Source organism: Rhamphochromis sp. 'chilingali' (assembly GCF_963969265.1).
Source record: "Rhamphochromis sp. 'chilingali' genome assembly, chromosome: 12".
NCBI lineage: Eukaryota > Metazoa > Chordata > Actinopteri > Cichliformes > Cichlidae > Rhamphochromis > Rhamphochromis sp. 'chilingali'.
This window is the reverse complement of record NC_137939.1, coordinates 18,130,406-18,142,769: the sequence shown is the minus strand read 5'-3', so window position 1 is coordinate 18,142,769 and position 12,364 is coordinate 18,130,406. Positions and strand designations below refer to the sequence as shown.

The 12,364-nt window shown below is 43.1% G+C and overlaps 2 protein-coding genes across 2 annotated transcripts; one reads left to right on the top strand and one right to left on the bottom strand.

Annotated features, from left to right (window-relative positions):
- Positions 1-313: 313 nt before the first annotated feature.
- LOC308406704 (putative nuclease HARBI1) lies at positions 314-6,667 on the top strand (the record flags this gene model as incomplete). Its single annotated transcript, XM_080897885.1, has 5 exons — positions 314-329; positions 2,816-2,887; positions 3,585-3,697; positions 5,585-5,696; positions 5,777-6,667. The coding sequence occupies 5 exons, from the start codon at positions 314-316 to the stop codon at positions 6,157-6,159; spliced, it is 696 nt and encodes a 231-aa protein (XP_080754011.1). The 3' UTR covers positions 6,160-6,667.
- A 3,025-nt stretch (positions 6,668-9,692) lies between these two features.
- On the bottom strand, positions 9,693-11,106 carry LOC308407209 (putative nuclease HARBI1). The gene is made up of 4 exons (XM_080898738.1): positions 10,576-11,106; positions 10,387-10,499; positions 10,190-10,301; positions 9,693-10,123 (listed from the first exon to the last, which is right to left on the bottom strand). Exons 1-4 carry the CDS (start codon positions 11,006-11,008, stop codon positions 9,741-9,743), a joined length of 1,041 nt encoding a protein of 346 aa, XP_080754864.1. The 5' UTR covers positions 11,009-11,106; the 3' UTR covers positions 9,693-9,740.
- Positions 11,107-12,364: the final 1,258 nt, after the last annotated feature.

The window sequence follows — 12,364 nt, the reverse complement described above, 5'->3', positions numbered from 1 at the left end:
CCATTAAAACCAGGAGAGGTTCTTATATTTCAGAAGAAGGGATTAATTCAAAAGAAATGACCTCAATGCCATATTTTATTTAGGAACCCTAGAGAGCACTTTGCAAAATAACACATTCTTATAATTTCACCCTCAGATGAGCCAAGCTACAACTGTCAGGGAAGGTGATGTAGGTACAGAGCATATGAGAGTGGTTAAGTTAATGTCTCTTGTCTAGATGAAGGCACAAGAGGGATCAATGGCAAGGCGTAGAGATTCAGTATCTTCAGTCTTCAGTGGACACTCCATTTCTGGCACAAAACACCTGTAAAAGATGGTCGATTTAGGAGGTGACCCGACAACTTCAGCCTGTCAAACATATTAATGGAGCAGTATGCTTTAAAAAAATAAATCTAATTAAGCATGCACTCAGTACCCTAAGAATTATTATAGTAGTTAAACACAGTGATAGTTGTATATCATGTTATATCACTTCAAACAGAGGTGACCCAGTAATGCTGCACTAATGAATTAGACTAACTATTCACTTTAGCTAAAGTTATTAAGTTAGCTAAAGAGTTGGGATGCTGTGTAAGACATAAATAAAGCTAAAATACAAAGGTTTGGACACCGTTTTGCATGTTTCCCTACTGTAGGGGTCTCTGCAAGCATACAGAGGGGGTACTCTGAGAGGGTCCAAGATGACAACTTTGGAATTCTACTAGAAACAGTCGATCATATTTGTCAAAGCTGAATTCAGGGCAAACTATGCTAAATTAGCGTTTTTAGCTAACAGCTACAATAAGCATAAAAGTTACCTTACGGCTATTATTTGTTAACTTGACGCTTGTTCTTATACATGTAATACATTTATTACCAACCTGAAAGTTTATCCACTGGTCATTCGACATGACGAATGACTTCTGAAGTCTTAATTCAGCTCAAGACGCTGTAGATTCCCGTCAGTAACACTTTCGGTCCGCTAGTAAAACGTAGTTCTATTAATCTGCGCTTGAACCGGAACCGGATGTAAGTTCCAAAAAACTGAATTTTGGAACTGAAATTGAATTGTAGAACTGAAACTGAATGGTGAGAAGTGAAACTGAAATTATTCGAGAGCTGAATTTTTAAAGGATAAAATGCAGTTTCAAAGCAAATCAATTCATTTTCAAAATATAAAATGCAATTTCAATTTAGTGATGATCATTTTCAAACCATAAATTCAATTTCAAATTAGACTAATTCAAACTCAGTTTTCAAAAGCATTTATTCAAGTTACAATTCAGATTCAATCTGAGCAATTCAAATTCAAATTTAACTTATTCAAATTCAGTTTCTGATGGCACAGATACGCGCTACTCTGTTTTTTGTCAGACTTGAAATAGCCGAAATACCTTCACACTACGGAACTTCTATGGCTCTTCCGTTCGACAATCTCTCCGGCATTGGAACCATCATCTGTTTTCTCTTCGGTCACGCTCTCGGCACGGCGGCTGGCTGCTTCCCAAACAAATACACATGTGCGGCTTGGCACTTGTGCTGTACGTAACAAGTCACGTGACGTGACGTTGCGGCTATGATTGGTTCGGCTCTGCGCTAGTTAATTTGGATTGGCTGTTCTTTTTTTTTTTAAGAGGACAAGAGAGATGAGGCCAATCGCAATAGTTTAAGTTTTCTATCGAGAAAAAGTTATTTCGCAATACATATCGTTATCATTCTATCGTCCAGCTCTACTTAGGATACAGTGTGCAATACAAGGGGAATTCAGAAATAGTTACTGGGACTGAATTACTATGTAATAGTTTATTCATAATTATCTCTTTCATCTTAAATGTAATCCCAACACTGAGAAATACAAAAAAGTATATTGAGGTTATTTTTTCAAGTTGTTACAAAAGATCCAACTACTATCAAAGCTTTTTTTTAAAGCTTTAGCTCTTAGCAATGTAATGTGTAAACCACTTATTGAAGCCTAAACAGAAACACATGAAAGGAAATCCTGTTTCTTTATTAATCACCAGAGCATGTTGCATAAAAAGAGATGATGTGTGCTAAAGTCAGGGTTTAAAAGCCGGACAGTGTTTTTTGTTTTAGTTTTTTGTTTTTTTACACAACACCAGAACGACTGCAGGTGTCCGTAAATTGCGGTATTTGAGAAGAGGAGCAAGAATTCAGAAGAGGAGAAAGCATAAAGGGGGTGACTTTTTAAAAGTGTCAGGTAATTTAAAATGCAAAGTTTTTATCAACTCAACAAACATCAGCAAACACACAAACTTGTGTGCAGCGTGTAGTTTGTCACACAGTATGTTGCTAGCGCAAGGTCCAGCTGCTGTATTTCACAGGGAAAGAAAACAAAGAGAGCTAACTTCACTCAGAGATGGAGAAATATAAGAAAGACAGGACAAGAGAAGAGAAGAAGAAGAGAGGAAGAACTGCTCAGTGAGATTTGATAAACTGGAAATCCTCATGTTTTTAAGTTAGATATTGGGTCTGTACATGTGACATAATATTTTTTCATATTGTGAAACATGCTGCAAAACAAACTGAGGCAGACTAATTGTGCTATTTAAAGGCTGCATGAAAATCCTCTGCAGGTTAATTCAGGATAGCAAACCGGTTAGTTTGCTGTACTGTGATGGATTTAAAGTAAAAAACAGTGTGTGACTGGTGTGGCTGTGGTTTCTTGGTCAGAGTTAGGTTACATCAAGTGAAGCAGGGATTTATATGAAATTTAGCTGATGATGCTGAGATTCATTTACTCAATTCCATCTTCATACCAACTTTATACTGTCTAATATAAAGACAGTGTACTGTAAGTGTAGAGGATGAAAATCAGGCAGGACAACTCATGAAACATCTTTTGACATCTGGGCCCTGTTTCAGGAAGCCGGTTTAGTGGAAAAACTGAGTAAGTATACCCTGAGTTAACGAAAACTCTGGGTTTTCGGTTTCACAAAGCGAGTTCAGATGAAGCCTCAGTGAGTCACTATGACGACACACTCCGTGAAGCTAACCTGCCCCCTAGCAGGTTTACTACAACTAACCCTGACTGTCTCCGCCCCTTTGTCGGAAACCTGACAGTAGGAAGTGTCGGACATGGCGTGCCACTTCCTTGAAGAGCCAGTAGATCGTGAAGCCCAAATTCGCCGCAGAGCTCACCGCCGGGAGAGAGTGATTAGAGCGCGTTTGGACATATTATCATTTCCTGATGATTTTCTGTGCGAACGTTACCGTTTCTCAGCACAATCAATAAGTTATTTGGATAACATCCTCAGGCCATATATTACGCATGTGACACATCGCGGACATGCTCTCAGTCCATTACATATTCTTTGTATTGCACTTCGGTTTTTTGCAAACGGGAGCTTTCTGTATAATATTGGTGACGCTGAGCACGTTTCCAAGGCTACCGTCTGTCGGGCAGTCAGGAATGTTACAGTTGCACTGAAACGTCTCCTGTACTCGTTTGTGGTGTTCCCCGGTCATAGACCCACAAGATTTATCAAAGAGGGATGCCACAAAATTGCAGGTATCAGGATGACCAAAACTTAATTTATGATGTGGTGATACTTGGACTACTACTTAAATTGTACATTTATTTTCAGGGTTCCCAGGCGTGATTGGCTGTACAGATGGCACTCACATTCCAATCATTGCTCCTTCAGTAAATGAAGGAGACTATGTGAACAGGAAGTCTTTCCACAGCATTAATGTACAGGTACATAGTTCCCTGTAGCATGTCAAACTAACAAATTATTTCATTATAGTAATAGATGCTAATTTGTGTTCTTTGCACTGTGAAGATCATATATGATGCTGCCAACATTATCACAAATGTGGAAGCCAAGTGGCCAGGCTCTGTGAGTGGTGGTGGTGGAGGACCCCCACCTGTTTTTCGGGCCTCCGCTTTTTTTTCTGTTGGCTATAACGGGTCACATTTGAGCATACAGAGTAAGCAAATATGTACTTGTAATGTGCTCAGATGATTTCAATAAGTGCTTACAGAGGGGAAATTAATGTAGCCTCTAACTGCAATTGATTTACATCGGACAAACAGACCAAGCACTATGGCCCATGATACAATTACACCTTACCTGTTTGGACTATATTTTTATATTTCATTTTTACTTGCTGCCAGGAACGTTTGGGGCCTGTTGGGTTGCACCTGCGCTCACGTCACATCACAAAATAAAATGTATAACATATAAAATAAAATAAAATATAATAAAATAACGTGTTAAATGGGTGGAAATCCCTAGATCAATATTTAAATTAACACTCACGCATTGACTCTGTCGGCTATGTTTTGCCATGCATGCACCCTTTCTTTTGCAGCTGAGGCTGTGTTACTTTTTTTCCGCAAAATTTGCATGTTATCGGCATATGCTGCCATCAGAATTTCGGCCTCAAGCGCTGTAAAATACATTGACCGCGCCTTCTTTCCCTCCGTCTCCATGGTGACTCGCTTAATCTGTGCTCCACTAATCAGGGCTTTATGTATCCTCGTGCGCGCGTTTAACTTGGGGTTAAAGCAACTCCGCGTTGACTGAACTACTTGTTATCAGCCTTTCTGAAACCGAATATTCCGAGTTGGACAGTTCGGGGTTACTCAACCCTGAGTATCGTTTTTCACTCTGAGTTTTCTAAACCGGCTTCCTGAAATAGGGCCCTGGGCCATGTTTCAGGAAGCCGGTTTAGTGGAAAAACTGAGTAAGTATACCCTGAGTTAACGAAAACTCTGGGTTTTCGGTTTCACAAAGCGAGTTCAGCTGAAGCCTGAGTGAGTCACTATGACGACACACGCCGTGAAGCTAACCTGCCCCCTAGCAGGTTTACTACAACTAACCCTGACTGACCCCGCCTCTTTGTCGGAAACCTGACAGTAGGAAGTGTCGGACATGGCGTGCCCCTTCCTTGAAGAGCCAGTAGATCTTGAAGCCCAAATTCTCCGCAGAGCACTCCGCCGGGAGAGAGTGATCAGAGCGCGTATGGACATCTTATCATTACCTGATGATTTCCTGTGCGAACGTTACCGTTTCTCAGCACAATCAATAAGTTATTTGGATAACATCCTCAGGCCATATATTGCGCATGTGACACATCGCGGACATGCGCTCAGTCCATTACATATTCTTTGTACCGCACTCCGTTTCTTTGCAAACGGGAGCTTTCTGTACAATATCGGTGACGCTGAGCACGTTTCCAAGGCTACCGTCTGTCGGGCAGTCAGGAATGTTACAGTAGCACTGAAACGTCTCCTGCACTCGTTTGTGGTGTTCCCCGGTCACAGACCCACAAGATTCATCAAAGAGGGATTCCACAAAATTGCAGGTATCAGGATGAACAAAACTCAATGCATGATGTGGTGATACGTGAACTACCACTCAAATTGTACATAAATTTCCAGGGTTCCCAGGCGTGATTGGCTGTATAGATGGCACCCACATCCCAATCATTGCACCCTCAGCAAATGAAGGAGACTATGTGAACAGGAAGTCCGTCCACAGCATCAATGTACAGGTACATAATTCCCTGTAGCATTTCACACCAACAAGTGATGGCATCATGGTAATGGATGCTAATATGTGTTCTCTGCACTGGGCAGATCATATGTGATGCTGCCAACATCATCACAAATGTGGAAGCCAAGTGGCCAGGCTCTGTACATGACTCACGAATCTTCCGGGAATGTACACTGAGCACCAAATTTGGACATGGTGGGTCGAAGTAACTGTGAAATATACAGAGACCAATTGCCACAGGGACGTTTGCACTGACATGTATTCTTCTGTCCTAGGAGAGTTCACTGGCCACCTGCTTGGTGATAGGGGGTACCCATGTCTACCCTATTTGCTCACCCCTTACCCTGACCCTGAACCGGGCCCACAGCAGCGTTATAATCTGGCCCATTGCAGGACACGGGCCAGAGTTGAAATGACCATCGGAATGCTCAAGGCCCGGTTCCAGTGCCTTCGTGGACTCAGGGTCACCCCAGAAAGGGCATGTGACATCATTGTGGCATGTGTGATCCTACACAACATTGCCACGATTAGAGGTGAACAGTGTCCAGCTGAACCAGACAACAGCAGTGATCCACACGATGAACATCCTGACCCACCCACGAACGTACAGGATGAAAGAGCAGTCAGAGACACCATATGCCACAACCATTTCCTGTGACCCGTCAACCCAACATGTTACAAGACAAATACACAGATACTGTGGTCAACTGCCTTTATTGGTCACCCTGTATGTCCTGTACACAAAGAATAAATGCGTATATTAGTATGTTGTACAAACACTGACATGATTCGTCCATCTATGATCACTCCACCCACCCTTAACTGTTGTTCCAGCAGTACAATCTCCAGCTTCGACTTTTGGATCTGCAGCTGGAGGTGCACCATTTCCATGTCGCACTTTCTTATCTTCCTGGCCAGATATGTCTTATACAGCTGCTTCACAGGGAGCTATTGCAACAAGGGACATAGCATTGGCATCCATAGTACATGCCTACTTAGGTTGGTTGTAAATCAGTGCTGAACAACCCACTGTGGAAAGGTTCGTTGTAGGAGTGGCTGGACCCTCTTCCTCTTCATTTCCAGCATCACTCTGCCGGGGACATAGTAAGTCCATGGTGTCATCATAGTACCACATTGTCGTCAGTTGTTATATTTTCCACTGTACACTGTATACCTCATAGTGTGGCTCTGTTGCGGCCTCCTCTGTAGCAGCTGTCACTGTTTTGTCATCATGTGCCTGTGGTGGAGACATTTAACAACATTGCTGTTCTACTGTTGACACATGTAGTCTGTGGAGTATTACGAGTACTCACAACTGCATGTCGGTCTGGCTCAACAGGGGGCTGCACCAGATGCAGTACACCATCACCGTCAACTGGAAGAATATGGGGTTCATACAGGTCACTCATGACTTATGTGGGCGCAAATGGCAATTACCAGACATACCAATCACCATACACCTCATTGTCAGTATGCTCTCAGAGACAACCGACACTGAGGGAAGGCAAAATCAGTAGGTGTCAGGGTGGAAACGCTTTTATGAGCTTTATGTTGCATTGAGGTATATGTTCATATGTTACACTTATTGGGAAAGGTACGGAATGTACTACTCGCTCTGTCTCTGGGAACAGGGAGCTCACCCTGTGGGAGGTTAACACACACACACGCATGTATGCAAAATTAAAGGACACTGCTATGCTCATAATAAAGACGTACCACTGCAGCTCGGTGTGTGTGAGTCTCTCCCTGGGCCCTCACCCGTGCAGCACGTTAACAGTTTCCAAGTGTCTCAGTGTTGTTTATTCACCTAACTGTTTGATGACTGTCATTCTCTGTCAGTAGGACAGTAACTTCACTACGACATAGTTCATTTTGGTCAAGGTGACTGTGCAGAATGGATGTATGCACGCCATGTATTGTTTTGGATTTACCCCTTATGTAGGCACTTGTGTCTTGTGGGGTTGTTGCCACAGAGGATGTCCCCACAGAGATGCCTTCAGCCACAGGGCGCCCACTGTTTTGGCTGAGGGCCAACTGCTCAGCCTCTGTGAGTGGTGGTGGTGGAGGACCCCCACCTGTTTTTCGGGCCTCCGCTTTTTTTCTGTTGGCTGTGACGGCACACATTTGGGCATACAGAGTAGGCAAATGTGTACTTGTGATGTGCTCAGATAATTTCAATATGTGCTTACAGGTGGTATATTACTGTAGCCTCTAACTGCAATTGATTTACATAGGACACACAGACCAAGCACTATGGCTCATAATACAATTACACCTTACCTGTTTGGACTATGTTTTTATACTTCATTTTTGCTTGCTGCCAGGAACGTTTGGGGCCTGTTGGGTTGCACCTGCGCTCACATCACATCACAAAATAAAATGTATAACATAATAAATAGAATGACATATGATAAAATAACATGTTATATGGGTGGAAATCCCTAGATCAATGTTTAAATTAACACTCACGCATTGACTCTGTCGGCTATGTTTTGCCATGCATGCTCCCTTTCCTTTGCAGCTGAGGCTGTGTTACTTTTTTTCTGCATGATGTGCATGCTGTCGGCATATGCTGCCATCAGAATTTCGGCCTCGAGCGCTGTGAAATACGTCGACCGCGCCTTCTTTCCCTCCGTCTCCATGGTGACTCGCTTAATCTGTGCTCCACTGATCGGGGCTTTATGTATCCTCGTGCGCGTGCTTAACTTGGGGTTGTAGCAACTCCGCGTTGATTGAACTAATTGTTATCAGCCTTTCTGAAACCGAATATTCCGAGTTTAGAAAACTCAGAGTGAAAAACGATACTCAGGGTTGAGTAACCCCGAACTGTCCAACTCGGAATATTCGGTTTCAGAAAGGCTGATAACAATTAGTTCAATCAACGCGGAGTTGCTTTAACCCCAAGTGAAGCGCGCGGACGAGGATACATAAAGCCCTGATAAGCGGAGCACAGATTAAGCGAGTCACCATGGAGACGGAGGGAAAGAAGGCGCGGTCAATGTATTTCACAGCGCTTGAGGCCGAAATTCTGATGGCAGCATATGCCGATAACATGCAAATTTTGCAGAAAAAAGTAACACAGCCACAGCTGCAAAAGAAAGGGAGCATGCATGGCAAAACATAGCCGACAGAGTCAATGCGTGAGTGTTAATATAAACATTGATCTAGGGATTTCCACCCATTTAACACGTTATTTTATCATATGTTATTTTATTTGTTATTTTATACATTTTATTTTGTGATGTGATGTGAGCGCAGGTGCAACCCAACAGGCCCCAAACGTGCCTGGCAGCAAGTAAAAATGAAATATAAAAATATAGTCCAAACAGGTAAGGTGTAATTGTATTATGAGCCATAGTGCTTGGTCTGTTTGTCCTATGTAAATCAATTGCAGTTAGAGGCTACATTAATTTTCTTTCTGTAAGCACTTATTGAAATTATCTGAGCACATTACAAGTACATATTTGCTTACTCTGTATGCTCAAATGTGGCCCGTTATAGCCAACAGAAAAAAAGCGGAGGCCCGAAAAACAGGTGGGGGTCCTCCACCACCACCACTCACAGAGGCTGAGCAGTTGGCCCTCAGCCAAAACAGTGGGCGCCCTGTGGCCGAAGGCATCTCTGCGGGGACATCCTCTGAGTCAATAACCCCGCAAGACACAAGTGCCTACATAGGGGGTAAATTCAAAATAATACATGATGTGCATACATCCTTTCTTCACAGTCACCTTTGCAGTGCTACTCATTCATTTGATAAACTCTTTACCATAATGGATTATTTTGTAGTGAAGTTATTTTCCTACTGATTTTGCCTTGCCTCAGTCTTGGTTGTCTTTGAGAGCATAATGACAATGAAGTGTAAGGTGATTGGTATGTTTGTTAATTGCCATTTGGTCCCTTGTAAGTTATAAGTGACCTGTATAAACCTCATATTCTATCAGTTGATGGTGGTGGTGTACTGCATCTGGTGCAGCCTCCTGTTGAGCCAGACCAACATGCAGTTGTGAGTAATACTCCACAGATTATATGAGTTTACAGTAGAACAGCAATGTTGTTTATTTCTTTACTACAGGAAAATAATGAAGAAACATTGACAGCTGTTACAGAGGAGGAAGCAACAGAGACACTTTATGAGGTTTACATCTTTTAATACTTTGTGTACAGGAAACACAGGCGACCAATAAAGCCAGTTGAACAAAAAATCTGTTTATTCCTCTTTCAACATGTTGAGGTGATGGGTCAAAAGAAATGATTGTGACATATGGTGTCTCTGACTGCTCTTCCATCTTGTATGTCCGTGCGAGGGTCAGAATGTTCATGGTTTGGATCACTGCTGATGTTTGGTTCAGAAGGACAGTGTTCTCCTCTAATTGTGGCAATGTTGTGAAGAATCACACATGCCACAATAATGTCACATGCCCTTTCTGGGGTGACCCTGAGTCTTTGCAGGCACTGTAACCGGGCCTTAAGCATTCCGATAGTCATTTCAATTCTGGCTCTTGTCCTGCAATTAGCCAGATTATATCGCTGCTGTGGGCCCGGTTCAGGGTCAGGGTAAGGGGTAAGCAAATAGGGTAAACATGGATACCCCCTATCACCAAGCAAGTAGCCAGTGAACTCTCCTAAGACAGAAGGTTACACTTCTGAAGCAATTGGTCTTTATATATTTTAAAGTATTCTCAACTCACCATGTCCAAATTTTGTGCTCAGTGTACATTCACGGAATATTTGTGAGTCATGGACAGAGCCTGGCCACTTGGCTTCCACATTTGTGATAATGTTGGCAGCATCATATATGATCTTCACAGTGCAGAGAACACAAATTAGCATCCATTACTATAATGAAATAATTTGTTAGTTTGAAATGCTACAGGGAACTATGTACCTGTACATTAATGCTGTGGAAAGACTTCCTGTTCACATAGTCTCCTTCATTTACTGAAGGAGCAATGATTGGAATGTGAGTGCCATCTATACAGCCAATCACGCCTGGGAACCCTGGAAATAAATGTAAAATGTAAGTAGTAGTCCAAGTATCACCACATCATAAATTAAGTTTTGGTCATCCTGATACCTGCAATTTTGTGGCATCCCTCTTTGATAAATCTTGTGGGTCTATGACCGGGGAACACCACAAACCAGTACAGGAGACGTTTCAGTGCAACTGTAACATTCCTGACTGCCCGACAGACGGTAGCCTTGGAAACGTGCTCAGCGTCACCAATATTATACAGAAAGCTCCCGTTTGCAAAAAACCGAAGTGCAATACAAATAATATGTACAGAACTGAGAGAATGTCCGCGATGTGTCACATGCGTAATATATGGCCTGAGGATGTTATCCAAATAACTTATAGATTGTGCTGAGAAACGGTAACGTTCGCACAGAAAATCATCAGGAAATGATAAAATGTCCAAACGCGCTCTGATCACTCTCTCCCGGCGGAGAGCTCTGCGGAGAATTTGGGCTTCACGATCTACTGGCTCTTCAAGGAAGGGGCACGCCATGTCCGACACTTCCTACTGTCAGGTTTCCGACAAAGGGGCGGAGACAGTCAGGGTTAGTTGTAGTAAACCTGCTAGGGGGCAGGTTAGCTTCACGGAGTGTGTCGTGATAGTGACTCACTGAGGCTTCATCTGAACTCGCTTTGTGAAACCGAAAACCCAGAGTTTTCGTTAACTCAGGGTATACTTACTCAGTTTTTCCACTAAACCGGCTTCCTGAAACAGGGCCCTGGTTGAATACAGTTGTGTATGTCCACAAAGAGCAGCAGCTCAGCTGATCACATCATGCACACTAAGAAAATCTGCCGGAACTCTCAATAAAAATTATTGTGAGTTATGATTCTTTTCCCCACAATGAGCCATTACAACCAATTTCAGGGTTCCCACACGGTGAATCCACTTCACCCTTGACTGTGTTTAGAGGCAAAGTCACCCTCTACAATGTAGGTAACCAAAATAGATATGTATTTTTTAAATTTTCCTATAAATTTCCCTTACTCCCAGATTCAAGCAGAGTGTAAGCAGAATGAAAAAAAAAGGTAAACTGAAGTTTGTATTTGTCATCCAGGGAAGGATTTTGTTTTGAAGTTGTTTTGCTTTGCATGTTTGTTGTCTTTTGCTGTGTTTCATTGTGGAGTGTTTTGTTTATTTTTTGTATTGCATGTTTTGGTAATCTGTTTTGTCCCGGAGAGACTCCGCCCTTCCCCGTTCACTAATTTGACACACCTGAGAGGTGACAGCCGGCGGTGATTGCAGTACGTGGCGAGGGCATACGACGGCCAGTGTTCGGAGAGACAGAGGGAGCTGTGCTGCTGCTGGAACAGCTTGAGGCCAGAGGACGCTACGGTGGGGGATTAGTTGGCAGCGGGACAGCACCCTACCTCCTACGGCGAGACCATAGTGCTGGCGTGACGTCGCTTTTCGGTGTCACGCCAGCACTATGTCTTTAGGAGCTCTGCCCATTCGGGGTAAGTCCTGCGACATATCGTGCTGCAGTATCCCGAGCCACTGGAAAGAACAGCGACTGTCGCTGCCCCTCTCTTTTCCAGTACCCCGGAGCGGAGAGACTGACAGGACGGCCGGGGACGCCGCCGGGCTTTCCTTGCCCGTTCCGATTTTGCTGGACTTTGACGCTGTGGCTGACGCAACTGGACTTTTAGTATTTTATTGTGTGTGTTCTCTCTGGCCAGGGTTGTTTTAATTACTTTTAAACAGTTTTGTATAATAAATTATATTTTAGTTATACAGATTCATATCGTTCTATTCCCTTGGCTGCTCCACTGATCCGTTTTTTTTTTTGTTTTTTTGGAGGGTTTCCCTCAGAGTAACACCTGGTCAATCCACTTTACATATTCCCAT